The following is a 22265-nucleotide window of genomic DNA, read 5'->3' as shown; positions in this document are numbered from 1 at the left end:
GTGTGTGTGTGTGTGTGTGTGTGTACGTGTGTACGTACGTGTACGCATGCTTTTTTAAAAATGGTTTTTTCAAGGCAAAGTTTCTCTATATAACAGTCCTGGCTGTCCTGGAACTCATTTTGTAGACCAGGCTGACCTTAAATTCACTGAGATCTTCCTGTCTCTGCTTCCCAAGAGCTGGGATTAAAGGTGTGCACCACCACTGCCCAGTGCGCGCGCGCTCTCTCTCTCTCTCTCTCTCTCTCTCTCTCTCTCTCTCTCTCTCTCTCTCTCTCTCTCTCTCTCTCTCTCTGTCTCTGTCTCTGTCTGTCTCTGACTGTCTCTCTCCCTCTGTGTGTATGTGTGTGTGTTTTCTTCCTACAAATGATATTTGCATGTCTTTGCTTTTGTGTTGGTTATAGAGACCCTATGAGGACAATTCCTTCTGAGCTTATTAGGGCCTCTGCTTACTTCTAGGTTTCATGGCTTTCTTTAATCAGAATTTGAATTCTCATTTGTATAATGTGCCTTATACATGTGCACATATGTATGTGTTGTCAGAAAATAGAGGGGCTGGGGGATGTCTCAGAGGGTATGAATCCTAAGTACAAACCCAAGCACCCAAGGTTTAGAAGCTAGCTAGCTATGTCTGCAAATGTCTGCAAACTTAGTATCCCCAGGAGGGGAGATCAGAGATAAGTAGGTCTTTGGAGCTGGCTGGTCAGCCAGCCTAGGTGACATGATGAGCAGCTGCTTCAGTGAGACACCTTGTCTCAAGGCAGTAAGGCTTAGAACCATTGAAGAAAGATACCAGCTTCCTTCCCTGGCTCACAATGTATATATGCAGGTGCGCGTAACCACACACTCACATACATGAAACACAGAGAGAGAGAGAGAGAGAGGGAGGAGGAGGAGGAGGAGGAGGAGGAGGGAGGAGGGAGGAGGAGGGAGGGAGGAGGGAGGGAGGGAGGGGGGAGAGAGGAGAAAGAACCTTTTACTATAGAGTAGAATTTCATGTGTTTTATTTAAAACTGTTTCCTTTTCATCTTTGTTTCTGCTGCTCCCTCTGTGGAGTGTGATTCTTGAACAGAGCTATTTTATTATATACCTTTTTTTGTAGTGATATTTTTTTTGAGCCAGGGTCTTGCTATATAGTGTTTAGTTTTTTAATCTTTATTTTATGTGTATGGGTATTTTGCCCAAATACATCTCTGTGCACCATGCACATGCAGTACCCATGGAGGCCAGAAGATGGTGTTGGATCCCCTGGTACTAGAGTTAGATGGCTGTGAGCAACTGTGTGGGTGTTGGAAATTGAGCTTAGGTCCCATGGAAGAGCAACCTCTCTCTCCCCCATTCAGTAATTTTTATTTATATGCTATTGACATTTGTAGCAAATATCATATAATATCATGATGTCTGTAGAAAAAAATACTGTCTAGAACAAGTTATATATCATGATGTGTTGCTGTTTTCTGTCATCTATCTGCAAGCTACCACTTTTGTTTCTGGTGTGCTCTCAGTGCTGTGTCAAACAAGTTAAATGCATGAAATCAGCAGATGTGTGGACTTGTGAGTAGCATATCAAATCTCTAAGGTAGAAGTCAACCATGTGCCAAATAATCAGTTGTATTTTGATTGCCAGGCCCAGCATGCTCTGTGTGGAAACTTTCCCCCTAAATAGGTACATGTAATAAAACTTTTAAAAAGAACTGCAAAATAGGACTAATGGTTTAAAAGTGCACCTAGTGGCCAGGCAGCAGCTCACTGTCCACCGCTGTGACGGTCTGCCAGATGTTTTTGCATAGTCTGTTCCTATTTGCCTTTGGGTTTAGATGACAGCTTCATAATGTGTGTTTCCATTAGCAGGCTAAGGTAATTAGGTTATATTTAGAAGTGCTCTTTTTGGTTTTGGCAGTAATACAACCATAGTTAAAAACATGCACGGTCTTTCACATTTTCCCCTTGAGATAAAAAAGGAATTTCCAGTCAGGTACTTTGAGCTACTCCCTCACAGTTCTGCAGCTGGCTCTGGCAGTGATTGACACTGATTTAGTTGACATGAGCAGCTTCAGAGAGGAAAGGTAACTCACTGACTGGAAAACCCACCCCATCTTACTAAGGTGTCTGTGTCTGGGAACCTCACAGTTCTCTTTGAACACCTCAGCATGCCTTGTTTGTTTTGACTTTTTGAGACAGGGTTTCTGTGTGTAGCCCTGGATGTCCTGGAACTCACTCTGTAGACCAGGCTGGCCTCAAACTCCGAGATCCACCTGCCTCTGCCTTCTGAGTGCTGGCATTAAAGTGTGTGCCGCCACTGCCCAGCCAGCCTCAGCATTTTTGAAGTGGTAAGTGTCATTGGATGTTAGAATGAAGGGCAATAAATGCACATGACTTACTTACTTATTTCTAACGTTTCAGTCTTGATCCAGAGCAGAAGGAGATGTTGATTGAAGTCATTGAGAAGCTTCTGAAAGATAAGAGCACTGTGAGTATTACCTTTTGTGTCACTGACTGATGTTTATTTTACTATGATTTATCATGCTAGATTCGCTGGAATTATTTTTATTGATTCTGTAATGCTCTAATTATTAATGAAGTTCATGTCTCAAATAATAAAGCTGGGCATATTGGTACATACCTTTAATCTCAATACTTGGGTAAGAGAGGCAGGCAATATCTGTGAGTTTGAAGCCAGCCTGGTGTACATAGAGAGTTCTGTGTTACCCAGGGCTATAGTGTGAGACCTGTGTTAATAACAACAACAATAAAACCCCAACCTCAAATAAACAAAGTATTAAAGAACTAATGAACAATAGGGAGACGGGATTTTAGTATTACAAATGTTCTTTTTTCTTTTGTTCTTGCTGTTAGTTTGTTAGCTGCTGGGTTCTTAAGGCAGGGTCTCATATGCAACCCAGGCCAATCTGGAATGTAATGTTTTTTACCAGATTGGCCTGTTTCATAGCGGTTTGATCACGGCTTCTCAAGTGCTGGGGTTATAGACGTGCTTTAAGATGCCCAGCTTCTGCACATTTTCTAAAATATTAAAACAGCTCTCAAAATGTTTCTTCCCTAAAATACTGAAGACTTTTTTTTCTAAGAGTTACTATTCTAATTAAAATGAGTAGACTTGTGAGAATGTGTATCCACCTGTATCCCTTCTCTATACTCAATTTATGTGTGCATTGGCAGACAAGACTTAGGAGTAGAGGTAACGTATGGCTGTGCAAATGGGTGACTGAAGGCGTGGTGCTGCTGCTATCTCAGTGCTTCTGGCCCCACTTTTTACAACTCAAAACTACTTAGGAAGTCGTCACGCGTCATGCTAGGGAACATGGGCTATTGCCACTCTGCTGGTCTCTAATGTAGTAGTCACTGGCTCCTTTATTCTTTTAATTATACTCTTTTATTTTTGTGTGTGCATGTATGTGGGTGGGTACACCTGCTAGGGAGTATGTGTGGTAGTCAGAGGACTACTTGCAGATCTGGTTCCCTCTTTCCATCATGGGGTCTGGGTTAGAGCTGAGGTCATAGCCTTAGTGGTAGGCTTTTACCATTGGGCCATTTGCATGCTCATGCCTGTTGTTCATATTGAAAAGTGGGGTATTGGAATTTCTCTTCAGTTTGTCAGTGTTTGCTTTGTGTACTCAGGAGCTCTGGTATTGATATATATGTTTATAATCATTATGTGTAAATGCATGTTTTTATCTTAATTAATGTCTTTTTATGTATAGTCAGTCTAATTTATGACTGTTTTCACACTTTCATTTTCTAAACTTTCATATTCAAAGTGTATATTTTTGGCTTTTTGAGACAGGTTTGGTTTCTCTGTGTGTAGCCCATGTTGACCTGGAACTCACTCTGTAGACAGGGCTGGCCTTGAACTCACAGAGATCCACCTGCTTCTGCCTCCTGAGTGCTGGGATTAAAGGCGTGTGGCTCCACTGCCTGTCCAGAGTGTAGTTTTAATGTGGTTGCCTTCTGTGGGTGGCATATATAGATGCCTTTGACTCTGAATTAAATCTGACAGTAACTGCCCTGTGATTGGGTAACTGACTCACTCACACTTGGTGCCATGGGGGTTGAATTGCTGAGTAACTGCCCTGTGATTGGGTAACTGACTCACTCATGGGGGTTGAATTGCTGAGCTTCTAGCTGCCTTTTCACTCTTACGTTTTTTCATTCCTCCTTTACTACTTGTTTGTACTGAAGGAGTATTTTAGTAAATACTGCATATCCTTTATTTTCTTCACTGCTTATCTTGACAGTATCGTTATGCTGTCAGTTGTACATGGCAATTATTGGGTTCTATTCCTAAGCCATGTAAACCTATTCAGTATAGAATATATTAGGAATCTTCATTGTATCTTTCTATGCCTAGCTGATAATATAGGAGGTATCAAATATAGATCAATTCACTAAGTGAGAAAAGTCATGCTTTTTTTTTGGTATGCTCTATGATAGGCGTATCTGTTTAAGGGATCCAAATGCAAAGCTTGTTATCAATGCTCATAACTTAGTTGTAGTTTTAAGTGCATATTTTCTTTTGTCCGTAAGACATTTGCTAAACACTGTGGAGATTGTAAGACTTAGAAGAAGCAGTCCCTGAATTTACATGTAGTTTGCCATTATTTCTGCTCCATCATAAATTTGAAGACATTTGGAGATAGTTGGGCACACACCTTTATTCCCAACATCAGGAAGGTTGAGGCAGGTGAATCTCTGTGAGTTCAAGGGCAGTCTGGTCTACAGTCAGTTCCAGGACAGCTACATAGTGAGACCCTGTTTTGTGGGAGGGGACGGATGGATGGACGGATGGACGGTCAACAAAACAAGGGGAAAAAGAGGATTTGAAGGCTATGCCAAAAGCAAACTTCCAAGTGTCCACACGTCTTCCAGATAGGGTATCTGTTCCTTCCCCTGATCTTTTGTTGTTGTGCTGTGCTGTTTCATTGAAACAAGGTCCTTGGCTTCTCAGTCATTCTAAGCTGCTAGACTGATTTTATTGTCACAGGTGTGAACTATAGTCTTAGGTATGAGCATTTGTTTTATGTTCCATTATGTCTTTGTAGGGTTTATAACTTCTAATTCATAAAGTTGTTTTGAGTTTAAATAGCTATTATATACAAAATCTTCACCTGTCTCCATAGCACAAGGTGTTAAAGATATTCTAACTGAAAAGAAGATGGCTCAAAGGAGTATAATGGCATAATTTCTTGTAAATTAAATTGTCCATGTTTGTTTCCAAAATAAGGAAAAAATGTTGAATAGACATTTTTAGTAGTTATTTGGTACTTAATAGTTAGTTCTTATATTGTTTATTGTATTATTAGTGATAGTAGTTTGATATCTGATACTATTTTACAGGGGGTATTTTTTCTCTATAGTCATTGTTCCCAGGGATTTGGGACATTGATTTTAACAACCAGGTTTTCCTTCCCACTTTGTTTTTTGATACAAGATCTCTTGCTGTTCTGAACTCACCAAGTACCTAGGTTGACTGGCTAGGGAGCCCTAAGGACCCTCCTGGCATTTCAGTCATGTGTCACCTGCATGGCTGTCCTTCCCCACCCCTGGGATTCCAGTCATTGCCACATGCATGGATATTCTTATGACAGTTTTAGGGATTGAACCTAGGTCCTTATATGCATAAGGCAGGCGTCTTACTGAGTGGGCTTAATCCTTAGCTTTATTCTCCCCCCATTTTTTTTAAAGGATTTAGATTGAGGGATTTGAATTCAGCTTTGTCTAGGTACCATTAGCTTGTCTAACCAGTATTTAAGTATAAAGTAGTCTTTTAAGAATATTCATTTACTATTTCTCTTTTGTGTGGTTATATTCTACTGTACAAAGATTAAAAACATTCTTAAAGTCTATACATTATATCTATATCTATGTATCTGTACAGACATAGCTATATGTCTATATAACATGGATAAACAATCTATATATTCTACCCATACTTAATAATGTTAACATAACACTAAAATTAACAAAGAATCATGGAACCTTCTCCAAAATAAACCTCATGAAATTATGGGTGGGGCTTGTTGGAGAGAAGGGGTTTTGGGGGTAAGAGAGGACAATGGGGGTGTATTATCAGAGTATACTGCATATGCATGCATTTGTGAAAAAATACATTTTTTAAATTAAAGAATCACAAATTATATAAACTTTAAATATTTTCCAGTCAAATGATTCAATCTAATTATTTTCACATATTGAGGAGTTTATTCACTGGCACAATATGGGGACCATTATAATGATTTTATGTACTGAAAGTATGGAATGTTAAAAATGTCACTATATTTAAAACTTGTTTATTTAAGCTCTGTTGATTGGGGAGGTACCGTCTGTTGCTTTTCTTAGCCTAGGGAGGGTTTTCTTATAGAGATCTCCAAGGCATTTTAGTGTGTGAGAAGCATATGGCTCAAAAAGACTAGTGTGTAGTTTTTCCCTAAAGAGCATTCACTTTGGATTCAGGCACACAATTCTAGTAACAGGCAGACAAGCATGGTAGTGCTTGAAGGTGTCTTGTGTTTATAAAGACATTTAGGAAGGTTACATGTACAGTAAATGGAATTAGAAGAGAACATTTTTCCTATATATTTGTCATCTCCAGTCAGTGGTTACAGTATTTGTTACTGTAAGTTTTTTTTATATCTTTCTGGGTTCACATCACTTTCATCTGCTTTGTGTGTTTAGCACAATATACTTTTACTGTAAACCTTCCAGATGTTCCATTATAAATGTATTCTTAAGTCTTTAACACTTGTTTATTTTTCTTTGAAATGTAGAAATTCATCTTTGTTGAGCATTGAAAACATGGAACTAGATATTTAGAATGCCTCAAAGGTGGGGTAGTACTTATTTCTTGTGGTTTTGTTTTGTTTGTTTTTTTGTTTCAAGTTAATTTCAAAGAAATCCTATCAATTGCATTTAAATTTCTCAGGAAGATAAATTAATGCTTCCTGAAAAGCTGAGTTGTTTATATACTTTTGATGACCAAAGTTTCCTTAATTTTAGATACAGGCAGCTGTTAGATACAGGTAATACTCATTCACAGCTAAATTGTAGGGGTAAGATACCATTTTCTAAGTTATTGATTTAATGCTGGCAAAAGCCTGGTTGTTCTGGGGAAAAGATGAAAGCCCACCCCCGAGTTTGTGCAGATGTTTTATTGTGATAGATCTATTATCCAGCTATTAGAAGATAAATGACTGATCTTTCCTATTTTCCATGCCTCAAGAAAATTGAAATAAGAAGGGAATATCATTTGGGCTGTATGATTAGAACAGGTTGGATGGCCATTAATTTAAGGGAAGAAAATCTTGGCGGCACTGGCTAACTTACACTATCTTATCAATCAAACTGTGATGCACTTCTTGTGATGACCCAGCACTCAGATTTTTGTAACGTTAATTAGAATTCATGACAAAATAGATGCAAGGAAACGTTTTGTACCCTTCATAATTTTATAGAAAATTTATTGTTATTAGAGGAACCATTTGCTTAGTGTGATTTTTTTCATTACCAGCTTGTCAACTAGCATAGATAATCTGAAGAAAATATGAACTCCATAGATGGGATGTCACTTTTGTTGATGGTTCATGTAGTTTACCTTGGAGCACAGCTAATGGCTGAAGTTCATAGCAACAGCACAGAAAAACGTGGCAACCAAGGGGAGATAAATGAACCACGTTTATTTCTTTAATATAAAAAATACATAAATGGAAAGCTGTGTTTGGATCTGATGAACTCATTGCAATTTTGTCGGAGTGATTTATTCCCACTGTGTTAAGAGCTACTATTGACACAGTGAAATGGAAATTAACTGTTTGCTTTTTGGAAACCAATATTTTTGGTTTTGAAATCTGATTAGATCATTTTATTTTAATTCTGAATGTTTTATGGATATTGAACATTTAATAGACCCAAATGATCAATTCTTCTGCTGGTGTTTATCAAAAGCTCAGATTGTTTAAAACAAGCAAACAAATAAACCATACAGTGAAGTGAGCATCTAAAAGCCAGTGTTATTTAGTGACGATGCTCTTTTTACATCTTATTTTTAGTGTTTCGTCTAGCCTTGTTTGTACTTAAATGATTATTTTCTTCCCTTCCTGGGGTATCTTGGGTGCTTTAGGATGTTTTAGTGCCCTACAGTTGCGAGCTTGTTGTTGCGACTTGATAAATTTAATACCCTGCAGTAGCTGATTTTCCATTTCATTATTTGATGTCCAATCATTGGAATAAAATACTTTCTGGGTTTAATAAAACCCTTGATTTTATATAGCATTTAAAAAATGAAAATTATTTACAAACTTAATGAGTTTGGTTTCATAGATTAGTCTAAGAAATATCTCAGTTTTTAGTTTAACATTTTTACCAGTTATTATTTATAATAATGACAGTAATTGTTCATTTGTATATATATATATATATATATGTTTGTAACTCATAAGTAGTAATTTATTCTATAGTTTGATATTCTCAACTTGGTTATCTTAAGACATTTTTAAAATTATTACTTTTAATCTCATAATCATAGATTGTAAGTTGCTCTAAATATATTTGAAGAGTAATTAATGCAGAAGCTATCAAAATGTGGAGTTGAAAACATGCATTTAACTTGCTTTCCATATCAGTAGCAAATAGGAAATTAGATGTATAATACATTTTTATTTAGCTCACACAAATAATCAATTCTTTGCTTTTTCGATTGAGGTGAATACATGCTGGGACCAGCAGGCACCAGTACATGGGTAGGACTGGAGTCAATAAATGCGGCTTCACGTTTATGCTGATTGGTAATTCATAAAATCCCCACAGGACTTGAAACTTGTTTAGCATAATAGCAAGCCTATATTCTGAGCTGTTTTCATTCAATTGTGTTGTTGGTTGCATATTAATAAACTAAATGGTAACCAAGTAGAGGGACAAACACTCAAAATATGAATATCATTGTAGCTAATAATTTTCAAAAAGTACCATTTCAATAAGTTATACTTCTATTTAATTGTTTATTTTTAGTCATTGGGGAAATTTTAGATTCTAAAAGGAAAATCCCTAGTGTTTATAAAGAATATGATATTAATTTGTTTTTTCAAAAACATATCACACTGTTGGCTAACTGCACATATATATGGTACACATATAGAAGAATTTGTATATTAGATATTCTGCTTGCCCTGTACTTTTATACTGAAGAAATCTTAGTTTCACCCAAGATTTGTAAGAGCATGACAATTTAAAAGTCAACATTTGTGATTTCATTAATTGTTCTGGGGTAACTGAACCCTTCTGGCAATACATTATTCTGATTTTTAGGCACGATATACTAACATTTCAGTCACTGTATTTTCTTTGAAAATACATTATGTTGGTAAAAACAAATGAACTAAAATGTGTGAGATTTGGAAATGTTTTTTCATGAAACGCTGAGTTCTTTGTGTACTTTCTAAAGTAAAGCCATTGTTGAATCACTGCTATTTTCACTGTACACTGGCAGTGGAATTTGTTATTGTCTCGAATCTCTTTCTGAATGTTGTTACAGACAAAGAAAGCATCTTTAAATTTCAGTGTGGACAGTGGTGGCACACACCTTTAATTCCAGCCCTTGACAGGCAGAGGCAGGAGGATCTCTGTGTGCTGTAGACCAGCTCTACAGAGCGAGTTCCAGGACAGCCAGAGCTGTCACACAGAGGAATCCTGTTTCCAAAAACCAAACAACAATAAAACCAAACCCCAAAACCCCTCAAACTGAATTATTAATAGTTCACACATATACAAACAATTACTAGAATTTAACTGAATAGAATAATCTGGATTTATCTCTCTTCAGAAGATTCGTTCTCCATACCACTTATAGGTCTTAATGGTATTCTTCAAGAAAAGGGTACTTTTGTATTACTCATTTTAACTGGATGACAAAAACTTTCAATAGTATTGTTGTAATATGACTATGCTACTGGAATACCTGAGTAGGATCTTGGATGGGCAGAGAGTACATTTTAATGAGTTACTATTTCTTTCTTCTCAGCTGGTGGCTGGCAGTGTGGTGATGGCTTTTGAGGAAGTGTGCCCAGATAGAATCGATCTGATCCACAGGAATTACCGCAAGCTTTGTAACCTACTGGTAGATGTGGAAGAGTGGGGGCAGGTTGTCATAATCCACATGCTGACTCGATACGCTCGGACACAGTTTGTCAGTCCTTGGAGAGAGGTGAGTGCTGATTGGCCTTCTTAGCAAGTGTACCAAGGGAGTAGATTAACTTTTACAGACTGTGCAACCAGGGAAGAGTGGTGAAGCACTAGAAGTCTGCATTGAGGTGAGAACTACTTTTGCTGGTTGGCAGTTGTTTTGACACGGCTGATTCCCATTTAAAAGGTGGACTTTATCACCTTTCCTGTACTACCTGGCAAAAGATCCCTGTTAGGACACAAGACTCACATGATGCTATGAAGCCCTGGGTTTTTATTATTTGTAGTTGATTTTACATTTTTGAGCCCCATTTATCTTATGGACCAATTTGCTAAAGTAAGTAATGTGACTGTACTATGATTTTACACTTGGAGTGACTGATTTCTAGAGTTTCTATGTAAAATACTGCGTATCTCTTAAATTTCTTTCCTCCAACTTTATACTTCTAAAATATATTTTCTTTCATTTTTACTTAAAGTGTGTGAAGTCAGTAGTTAAATATACTATGGAATTAATTTATTTTATTTGGCAGATTTGCATTAGAAATTTATCATATTCTTTACAAGGAAACTTAGAAATTTTAGTTGTATTGCATAGTTTGTAATAGAGCTCACTCACTGTTTCTATGCAGAATCACATGTAAATTTTAAAATTATATAAGGACATCCTAAGCAGCACTATAACAGCACATTCATCTTTTGACATCTTATTTTTAATGTAATATTTTATATTTCTGTGTATGTGTGCATATGTGAACATGTATATTCATGAATGTGTGCTTGAGTGCTTGTGCAGTGTATGTGTATGTGTGCATACATGTGTGTTTTTGCAATGTGCTTGCAAGTTTGCATGTGAATGTGCAAAAATATGTGCTCATGCATGTGTGCTTTTACAGTGAGCATGTGTGTCTGTGTGTCTGTGTTTGTGTTTGTGTCTGTGTGTGTGGTCATTGAATAGGTCAGGAGAGGGTGTGGATCCCCAGGAGTTGAAGTTACAGGTGAGATACCCTGTATAGGTGCAGGCACTCTTAATCAATGAGCCAGTTCTCCAACTTGAAAAATCAGTTGTGAGCTCTACCCAACTAACTATATAACGTTTAGAACATCTTGCTTTATTTAATTAAAAATGATATTAATGTGAGAGAAAAATGTTAGTGAAATTCCATAAAGTGGGAACATTCTCATAATAGATTTTAAAATGAAGTATCAAGCTTACAAGCAATTGTAAAACATTTAATAAATTTTTTTCTGCCTTGATTTGTGTCTTAGTATTAAAAAGATTTAAAACATTTTTATGTGTCTTTATCTCCTTGAATGCTACATCTCAATTTTGCCTTTTCTTTCTTTGTGATTGCTTTGGGGAGCATTGTATATTGAACCTTGGGTTTGCACATGTGGAAGATGAGTTTACCACTGAACTGTATCCTCCAAGCCCTTCTATGCTTTGAAGTTTTACATTTTTCTTTTTTGTAAGTAAAATGGTTACATTTTTTATAATACGTAAAAAACAAAATAAAAAACCAATGTATTTATGATTATGATCAAAGAACTTTTGCTATTAGTCTACACTTCTGTCTTACAAAATTATTTGGATTTGTTATTGACAGAGTTCGGTTTGAGACTGTTTTAGTAAATGAAATATTGTGTGCATGATGACAATCCCTCAGCCATTGGATGCTAATCAGCAGTCGTGGTGTTTGTTTGTTCAGCCAGCCTCTGCTACTCGGGAGCTGTTTGGGCATTTTTCTCCCTGTGTGTAAGCACGGAGTTCATGGTGGATTTTTAACCACTGTTACCACCTGGAATTTTTATTTTGTTTTCATATTTTATTCATTGTAGCACTTGTATACAAGTGATCTTTTGTCCTGTTAGTGGATAGAAATTGGATTTGAGTATAGGAGAATTTTCTAAAAATGTGTAACAAGTATTAAAACAAGGGTTTTGTGGTTTATCTTTCACTCTTTGAGTTTTATTTCATCTTATTTTGGATGAAATGAATGAAACCATATTCAAAAGAAATGTTGAATTCTACCTTGACATGTATACTTCTGCTTTTGTTACATAATTGGATAGGAAGGGACTGCATTTTTTCTTGTGTTTTTGCATGTTAGTTCTGTGAATGATAGTTCCCATGAGAAGGAAATCTGGTCACTGTTCAAGCATTATTAGAATTGGACTGTGTTGTTTGTCACTCATCTGTCACCATGGCATCCTCATAGACCCTGTGGTTTCCAGACTGATGCAGTGCTTTTCACATGTGCAGCTCAGCCCTGCATTGCTGCAGCATTGCAGGGGATTGTGTGTGGGTGCTTGGGGTGTGTGGCATCCACATGGGCAGAGTGTGGGCCGGAGTAGTGCGTTGGATAGAGTGTGTGAGTGAGGAGTGTGTTGGATAGAGTGTGTGAGTGAGGAGTGTGTTGGATAGAGTGTGTGAGTGAGGAGTGTGTTGGATGAGTGTGTGTGAGTGAGGAGTGTGTTGGACAGAGAGTGTGTGAGTGAGGAGTGTGTTGGATAGAGAGTGTGAGTGAGGAGTGCGTTGGATAGAGTGTGTGAGTGAGGAGTGCATTGGATAGAGTGTGTGAGTGAGGAGTGTGTTGGACAGAGTATGTGAGTGAGGAGTGCGTTGGATAGAGTGTGTGAGTGAGGAGTGTGTTGGATGAGTGTGTGTGAGTGAGGAGTGTGTTGGATGAGTGTGTGTGAGTGAGGAGTGTGTTGGATGAGTGTATGTGAGTGAGGAGTGTGTTGGACAGAGAGTGTGTGAGTGAGGAGTGTGTTGGATAGAGAGTGTGAGTGAGGAGTGTGTTGGATAGAGTGTGTGAGTGAGGAGTGTGTTGGACAGAGTGTGTGAGTGAGGAGTGTGTTGGACAGAGTGTGTGAGTGAGGAGTGTGTTGGACAGAGTGTGTGAGTGAGGAGTGTGTTGGATGAGTGTGTGAGTGAGGAGTGTTTTGGACAGAGTGTGTGAGTGAGGAGTGTGTTGGACAGAGTGTGTGAGTGAGGAGTGTGTTGGACAGAGTGTGTGAGTGAGGAGTGTGTTGGACAGAGTATGTGAGTGAGGAGTGTGTTGGATGAGTGTGTGTGAGTGAGGAGTGTGTTGGATGAGTGTGTGTGAGTGAGGAGTGTGTTGGACAGAGTGTGTGAGTGAGGAGTGTGTTGGATGAGTGTATGTGAGTGAGGAGTGTGTTGGATGAGTGTATGTGAGTGAGGAGTGTGTTGGATGAGTGTGTGTGAGTGAGGAGTGTGTTGGATGAGTGTGTGTGAGTGAGGAGTGTGTTGGATAGAGTGTGAGTGAGGAGTGTGTTGGATACAGTGTGTGAGTGAGGAGTGTGTTGGACAGAGTGTGTGAGTGAGGAGTGTGTTGGACAGAGTGTGTGAGTGAGGAGTGTGTTGGATGAGTGTATGTGAATGAGGAGTGTGTTGGATGAGTGTGTGTGAGTGAGGAGTGTGTTGGATGAGTGTGTGTGAGTGAGGAGTGTGTTGGATGAGTGTGTGTGAGTGAGGAGTGTGTTGGATACAGTGTGTGAGTGAGGAGCAGGGTGTTACAGCTGAGGGTTTGGCAGAGCAGGTGTCCAACTTCCCTTTCACTGTACCTTGCTTATGATTTCCTTTGAGACAAAATACACTGGCTTAAAGGAAAGAAAGAAATCATTTTGATAGTTTGTAAATTTTCGTTAGTTGAAATCATATTCCCCTTTTTTCAAGGTATAGAAGTACTTGTAATGTAAAATAAAAAAATGTTTTCTTTATACTAACGTCTTGGTTGATCCTTAAGAGGCAGTTGGTGTTACCACCAACTATTTAGTTTCAATTATGCTAGGAGTTACAATTTTACTATGGATAAACATTTAACTTTACTGATTAATGTAAGATGCTGTCAATTTGCCTCAATCTATGAAAAAATGAGTCTTTAAGTTCTATTTGAGCATTTTGTTTAACCCAACATACTCAGAATATTAGGATTGTGTCTGTTTTCTTAATAGGTTATAAATAACCTTTGGGAGAGCAAGATGTAGTCTGTTCTTGCTGTAGTTTCAGAACTAACAATCATAATGAGACTCTCTGTACAAAACTATACTCTTTGAATGTGTCAACACTTGGATGTCCACACCACACTCCCTTCTTTAACCTGCTTGAATCTGTCTTGGTACTGATTGCTGCAGATGCCTAAGACTGAGAAGCTCAGGTATTTGTTTTCTTGGAGACCTTCTGACTTCATGTTGCTGTCATGTTTTTAGGACTGCCTATGGTTGATTTAGTTTACAAGTTGTTAGACTGGGAGCTGGAGAGATGGCTCAGTGGTTAAGTACGCTGTTCTCAAAGAGGATCTATTCCTAGCACATTTGGTGGCTGACAACTGCCTGGAGTTCCATTTCCAAGGGAATCCAGTGCAGGCACCTGTACTCATGTTCCTGTATCTCTACACAGGTGTATACCCACACACATAACTGAAAATAAAAAGGATAGTAAGTTGTAAGACAGAAGCTCATAAAGACAAGACAGTTGAGCCACAGTTGAAAGAAACTGAGACGTTTGCAGCTCTGTATCTGCTTTCCATTTTTGTAATAACTAAGGTTATCACAGGGTAGAATGAGAGTGGAGCAGCACTTCCAATGAGGACTGAGTAGTGACTGGTCTTCATGATCAGTGGAGAAAAACTGCTGTGTTTGAGCACTTCATTCCCTTTCATCCATAGGTAGAAATCACTCCCATGAATGCTGTATAAATATAACAGTTCTATAACGCAAGGGTATTTTACCTTGAAGCAAGAATATGCCAGTGGGAAAACAGTGTCACCAAATTAACTTATCAATTTAGAAGTTATAACGGAGATTTCGGTTTCTCTTTTGTGTGCTAAGAGAAAATGTGAAAATAATATTCTAATTAATCATTTTGCTGTACTTTCTTGTGTAGTGGCTAGGTTGCCCTGGTCATAGTATCTTACTACAACAGAGAAAGGTAACTAAGACAGAAGTTGGTAGTAGGCAGTGAACAGACCCTGACCAAGGCAACTTACAGAAGAAAGAGTTTATTGTGGGCTAACAATTCCCGAATATTAGAGTCCATGGCCACTGTAGCCAGGAGCATAGCAACAGGCAGGCTTGTGCTGGAGTAGCAGCTGAGAGTTCACATCTTGAGACACAAGCATGAGTCAGAGAGCACCGAGAGAATGGCATGGCTTTTTGTAACCTCAAAGCTCATCACCAGTGACACACCTGCTCCAACTTGGGCACGCCTCCTAATGCTTTCCAAACAGTTCCACCAACTGGGACTCACAATTGTATGTGCTGTGGGGCCCAGTCTCATTCAAACCACCATATTGGAAGTCAGAATTTTCATATCAGTTTACAGCTAAAGATACTGAGGCATACAGATACCTAAGTATACTGTCTAGAAAAGGTAGACCCAGAAACAGTTATCTGATATTTAGGGCCATCAGTTTTTCTTTATATTACATTACCTATTGACTTTAACATGGTTTGTGTTTGCTTATTGGTTTCCTGTCAAAGCTAGTCTCAGAGCCCCTAGTCTATGGTGCTCAATTAGATGCCTTCCAAAGAGAAAAATCCCAATTTTTTTGAATTTGAGTGTGTGCATGCACATGGTGCATGTGTAGGCCAGAAACAAATACTTCAGGGTCCTCTTCCTGTCCTGTCACCACCTCTTCCACTGAGGTAGGATCTCTCACTGAACCTGGAATTAGGCTGGCAGCAAGCAGGCATATAAGATCCTCCCACAGGCCTTTTACATGGGTGCGGAAGATTCAAACTCAGGTCTTCATGTTTGTACTGCAAGTGCTGTTACCCACTTAGCTATTTTCAAAGCCCTCTGTTTATGTCAGTATTCTTGAAGGGTAGTAAATTGTTAGCTTTTAGGAATAGAAATAGTTTTCGAGATGAGCTGATGGACATACTTTCGTCAGTCACTTCTCAAATGAACACATCATATACAAATAAGTTTCTTCGAGGCCAGAAGAGATTTTTAATTTAGTTTATTTGCATCATTATAGATCAGTATTTAGGCTGTTTATATGTAAATGTACGATTTGAGGAACAATTAAGTGTTGACAAAGTAGATTGCAGTCATATCAATTGCAATGCATTTTCCATAATTTTTCTAACTGACATCTTTGATGATAAATAGTGGATGCCAAGTCAAAGCCGATTATACACTGTGCTAGGAATTCATGGGGCTGTCAGAGAGAAGACCGATTGACTTTAAATTTACATATTAATGAGAAGATTTGTTAAGAGGGTGCTTGACTATAGAAAATAACAGCATATTTATAGGGCACGACATTTTATAAATAAAGCTGATGCAGGAAAATGGAAATTAAACCTTTTAGGTTAATAAATTCAAGAGACTACTAAAATGTGTATTTGCATTTTTATTTTCTTAAATTTACCTTACTCTTTGCATTCTATGTTGGTTGGTTTTCCATTCTAGGTCAAGTTTGTATAATTTTCAAGGATATGGCATTATTTAAGTATTTTCTTTATCATTGAAGCCTGTTATGGGACAGCATGTAAATTTCTTATATAAAGTTGCTTTTATAAGAATAATGGATTTGAAAATAAATTCATTTATATTGAAAATAAATATAAAACAAAGTGAATCTTTACAAGTGATTTAATACTCTAGTTTCTCTTCAGATCACACAAATCTTCATTTAAGAATTATTTAAAAATAAAATGCAATAAAAACCACACACAAACAAAAGCCAAGAAAGCCGAGCCCTGTTCTGGCATTCGCGATGAGATGACATTGAATGAAACAGGAATGCCTTTCATTTATAGAACCAGTTCTGTTAAAATTGCTAGGAAATAGAAGATTTAGCAATTATCAAACTGTAGAAGCAAATATTCCCCATATCTCTTTAAACATGAAGCCAGGTGGTGCAGTTCTTGCAGCATTTATCCATGTCATTTGGGTAGCTGGAGTGATTAATTTACTTTTGTCTGTCTCTGTATTTCTGTACTTGAACTTACAGAACCTTAGATAGGCCTAAGGACATCCTAAGGTTGGAGTTTTTCTTAAAGTGTTTTTAGTACATATATTTTTCTAGAGTTGTTAGAAAATAACTCAAAAATGCAAATTATATATATATATGAACATATGTATGTATATATATTGTATATGTATGGTTCTTTTCAACAGGTTATTAAAAATATTTTGTTTTTTCTTACCAGTGGACTATTAGTAGATTTTGCTGTTCTGTAAAGTCATTAAAGATAAAATACTGAGGATTTGTCGTAGAATATGGTTTTCACAATATACGTTAACTCAGTTTGTGCATTAACACACTACTGTGACACGGGCTTAGTACACGGTTTCCTGTGCCCTATGGATCTAGGGCTGATAGGGAGTAAGGCCTCTCTTCTCCTTGGTTATGGGCTATTCAACGTCAGGACTACCTAGTCTTTTGTTTATTGTGCGTTCTGACTGAATGTTTGAGCCTTAGAAGAGTCCTTTTTTTTAAGTGTTGTTAGTCTCCTTCAGGTAACATGTGCTTGTCTTTAAAATCTTTGATTTAATAGTGACAGTTTCATACTCTTGTTCTTGACTGCATCCCCACCCCCTCCAGTTTCCTGCTCCCTACACCTGTGCTATGTTTTGTTTAAGTCTAATAACAGTATAAGGCTCAACTTCCTTTATGTTCTTTATGTGTCATTATGTGGTTGTAATTACTTTTTTTGTTTATGTTTTGTTTTTCAAGACAGGGTTTCTGTCTTGGAACTCACTGTGTAAACCAGGCTGGCCTGGCACTCGCAGAGATCTGCCTGCCTCTGCGTCCTGAGTGCTGGCATGTACCACCACCCAGCTGCTTGTAATTACTTTAAAAGTGCCCAAATAACGCACATTTTTCTTTTTACTATTTCCTGATAGCAGTGAATTCTTAAATTTTGTTCATCTGCGAGTATCTGTATTCTGGTTTTTAAATTTTATTATTTATTTTAGTCTTTTGAGGCAGGGTTTTTCTGTGTAACAGTTCTTGCTGTCCTGGAACTCTATTTGTAGATCAGACTGATCTTCAGAGTGCTGGGATAAAAGCCACCACTGTCTGGCTTTGATTTTTATTATTGAGGAAGGTTTTTTTTTTAAAATTTGAATTAGAAACAAGCTTGTTTCACATATCAATCCCAGTTCCCTCTCCCTCTCCTTCCCTCCCCCACCACCCACCAACCTCCCCAACCCCCCACCCAGTCTTTGGGGGATTTCCAAAGTCTGTCATATCATCATGGGCTGGGCCTAGGCCCTCCCCTATGTGTCCAGGCTGAGAGAGCATCCCTCCATGTGGAATGGACTCCCAAAGTTCATTCGTACGCCAGGGATAAATACTGATCTACTACCTGAAGCCCCATAGATTGCCAAGGCCTCCTCACTGACACCCAAATTTAGGGGGTCTGGATCAGTCCCATGCTGGCCTCTCAGCCATCAGTCTGGGTTTCATGAGCTCCCCCTTGTTCAGGTCAGCTGTTTCTGTGGGTTTCACAAGCCTGGTCTTGACCCCTTTGCTCATCACTCTTCCCTCTCTGCAACCGGAAGGGTTTTGATCCTTAGAATTCTTTGTTGTGTCAAACTGGACCTGAACCCTGTAAGTAATCCAGGGTGTTCTTGCATCTGAAACTCTCTGGCCTCTGCCTTCCAAACACAGAGGTTGCAGGCATGCACCACGCTGGCCTCATGATCCACCCTGATTTCTGACTGCGTCTGATTGTTCTTCAGTGCCTTTTGAGTGCTGGTTTTCGAAGAGTTTGAGAGAGAGAGAGAGCAAGTCCAGTCAAGACTCCATCTGTGGGAGCTGAGCTCCAGGTCAGAAGGCTGCCTGTGTTTCCCTCTGAGTCCTACTGACCCCAGACTTCGTTCATTCCTTTCCTTTAACCAGACTGACATCACACACCCACTGAAAGCGCTCACCTACTCCAAAGGGCTGCTAATCACATGCTACAGGAGCCAAGCCTCAGGAAACACGTGCTTTCTTCTCAGTCAGCTGGCTTCTCAGCCCTTTTAGGAAATCCACGGAGATGATATAATGGGTTTGGCTGCCGGAGACAGTAGTGTCTACCATATTCTTCACACAAATTTCATGTAATTTTGAGAAGATTGTAGTTTTGAAACATATATATTTATGTATATGCACACAGTGATATTAGATTAAGTGAAAACTTAGTGTTGTGAGAAAATTCTTGTAGATCTCAAAGATTTCCCCAAATTTTGAAATGGTCTGTTTTGCTTATAAATGCGGTGTGTTCTAAAGATTTATTTGTGTGTGTGTGTGTGTGTGTGTGTGTGTGTGTGTGTGTGAACACTGTAAATGTGCCTGGTGCCTGCAGAGGCCAGAGGAAGGCATCAGATACCATGCAGGTCCAGTCCTGAGCCTGAGTCCTCTGCAAGAACAGACAGTGCTCTAACCACTGTGCATCTTCGGCCATACAGTGCAGTGTGCTTTGATACCTTAAGTAGGTTATCTGGTCTGTGGAGATGTTACATTGTATCTATAGTACTTTCTGGTTTTATTTAAGTTGCTGGGCCATTCTATTTGATAAAAATTGTTATGAAAACTCTCGCATTTAAAAATAACAGTTCTTGGTAACCTTCACAAGTGCTTGAAGCTGTTAATAGTATATGAACTAAGTTTTCTGACTCTGATATTCTTGTTTTTTGAGAAAATATTAGATTGGATTTTTAATTATGGTATGTGTCTGTGTTGGGATGTGAGCTTGTGGATGCAGGGACCTGGGGCAGCCAGAGGTGTTGGATATCCCAGAGCTGGGATTCTGGGTGGTTGGGAGCCTCTCAGGCTGGGCTCTAGGAGTCGAGCCCGGATCTTGTCTCCACATCTGCACCCACCATGCACCCACCCACCCAACTTTTCATCCTTTGGTGTTTCTGTTCACAAGCTCCCGCTCAACTTCCTTATGATCTGTGCCTTTCGTGTCCCTTTATTCAGTGCTTTGTGCTGGGTATTACAATCAATTTTGTTTAATTTCCTTTCTGAGATCTGTATTGTACTATAAATTGTGACGCCAAGAGATGGTTTACATCCATGGTTACCCCAGCATTTTGTGTAAAATTTTAAATGGAATCTGACATGGGCAAACATGGCTAAGCAGGCAACTCCAGAGTCTGTCCTAGATGGAAATATGTGGTAAAATGAGGTAAACAACAGAATAAGCTTATTGAATGGAAAAAAATAAGCTAAGGTTCACAGCAACTTTTTTGTTTGTTTGTTTGATTTTTTTTTTTTTGAGATAGGGTTTCTCGAAAACTTTTGGAGGCTGTCCTGGATCTAGCTCTTGTAGGCCATGCTGGTCTCTAACTGACAGAGATCCGCCTGCCTCTGCCTCCCGAGTGCTGGGATTAAAGGCGTGCGCCACCAACACCAGGCTTCACATCTACTGTTCAAACATTTAATTAAGCAAAAAAGAGTGCTTTACACATTGTAAATTATTACCTCAGTCCTCAGTCTCTGTCTCAGTGATAGCGGCCAGGAGGGAAACCCCCCAGAGCTGAAGGATGGAGTACTTAGGAGAACAAGGGCCGGCAGCCTCACCTGTATAATGTGAGTCCAGATGAGACATGTACAGAGACCTGATGAGAACCCAAGCTTTGTTTTTGAACGGCCTTCAAGCTCTACAGAAAAGGAAGCAGTGACTAAGACATTAGTAATTTAAGTGTTAAAAAGGCTTCATAGCTGTGGTGACTTGGAATTTTTTCCCTTTGGTAATTGTAGGAAATCTCTGTTAAATCCCTAGCTGCTTATAAAGCTGGCAGAAGAGCAAACACACATGTGACCAAGAGAGAGAAAGATCCAGGTTTTCCAAAATCACTTAGGACTGTCTCAGAACAGAATATATAACCAGCACCAGCAAACAGGTGGGAAGGGATAGAATCTCAGTTACAGAGTTAGAGCAGAATGATCTAAATCGTGTTTTTGTGTTATTCATATTCATAGAAAAGTCACACAGTCAGGCTTTAGTAATTGTGTATGTGTTAGTGCCACACACCCCTTTATACACTGTAGCCGTTCTCTCTGGCTTGCTGATGCGTGGATCCTGGGTCTGTGAACACCAGCGGTAACCTTTACCTCCTTTGCCTGTGGGCCATGAGGGCCACAGGTCTTTCTGTGCTCACTTGGTTTCCTTTCTCCAGGTGTGGGATTGCTGGCTTCTGTCGGGTGTGGTGCCCCCATTTCACTGTTAGTTCCTCCCCAGAAGCTCCTGGCTCTCCTTTGCCTTCTACTGGTGTTGGCTTCTCCTTTCTTTATTCTCCTCTCCTTTTTGTCTTGTCTGTTTTTAGATGAGATCTTAACTTTGTAGCCCAGACTGTCTTTGAACTTGGACTCTTCCTGTCTCAGCTTCCTGAGTGCTGGGATTACAGGTACACCAGAACACACAGCTGTAGTCGTAATATCTTTTATTATTATTTCTTACTTTTTTATGTTTGGCTGTTATGCCAGCATGCATGTCTGTATGCCATGTGTGTGCCTGGTGCCTGCATATGACAGAGGAGAGAGTCAGATCCCTGAACTGGGATAACAGGCCATTGTGAGCCTCCCTATGGATGCTGGGAATCTCTCACAGTCCTGGAAGATCATCCAGTGCTCTAACCACTGGGCCATCTCTCCAGCCCGAGCTGTATTATCTTTGAGACAAGTTACTTATACAGCTTTTTCTAACGACTCTAGGGCATCCTTTAGATATAGAATATTAGGGGTTAATGGAGATTAAATAATCCCTAAATGAAATTTAAAGTGTTTATATAGAGCCTTAAAAATTCCATTTTCCTTTCTTTCTCAGTAATTGAACTGCGAGTTTTCTAGAGCCCTGGTTCCCTACTCTTAATTTCAAACACAAGTGCATGTGCATATGTATTTTGTTCTGTTCTAAGTATTGGAACTCCCTGTTGATAGGAAAATAAGCCTTAGAGCCAGGCATGGTGGTTTAGCCTTTAATCCCAGCACTTGGAAGGCAGATGGGTCTTGGTGGTTTAAAACTAGCCTGTTCTACATAGTAAATAACAGGTCTTCCAGCTATATGGTGAGACCCTGTCTTGGGGGGTTGGTTGGAGGGACTTTGCTAAC

General features: G+C 39.0%; 1 protein-coding gene across 3 annotated transcripts in view; it reads left to right on the top strand.

Annotated features, from left to right (window-relative positions):
- Positions 1–22265, top strand: part of Ap3b1 (adaptor related protein complex 3 subunit beta 1) — a 194720-nt gene that overhangs the window by 41410 nt on the left and 131045 nt on the right. For all 3 annotated transcript variants that reach the window (XR_005869832.1, XM_005065647.4, XM_040728840.1), the window contains exons 6-7: positions 2401–2467; positions 10025–10207. Coding sequence is in view for 2 of the 3 variants with exons in the window: in XM_005065647.4 (XP_005065704.1) it covers positions 2401–2467; positions 10025–10207 (250 nt within the window). In the remaining variant the exon portion in view is untranslated. The remainder of the gene's footprint in view (positions 1–2400; positions 2468–10024; positions 10208–22265) is intronic.

Source organism: Mesocricetus auratus, unplaced genomic scaffold (assembly GCF_017639785.1).
Source record: "Mesocricetus auratus isolate SY011 unplaced genomic scaffold, BCM_Maur_2.0 Super-Scaffold_100020, whole genome shotgun sequence".
Lineage (NCBI taxonomy): Eukaryota > Metazoa > Chordata > Mammalia > Rodentia > Cricetidae > Mesocricetus > Mesocricetus auratus.
The sequence above is the reverse complement of the archived record's forward strand: the minus strand, read 5'-3'. Positions and strand labels throughout refer to the sequence as shown.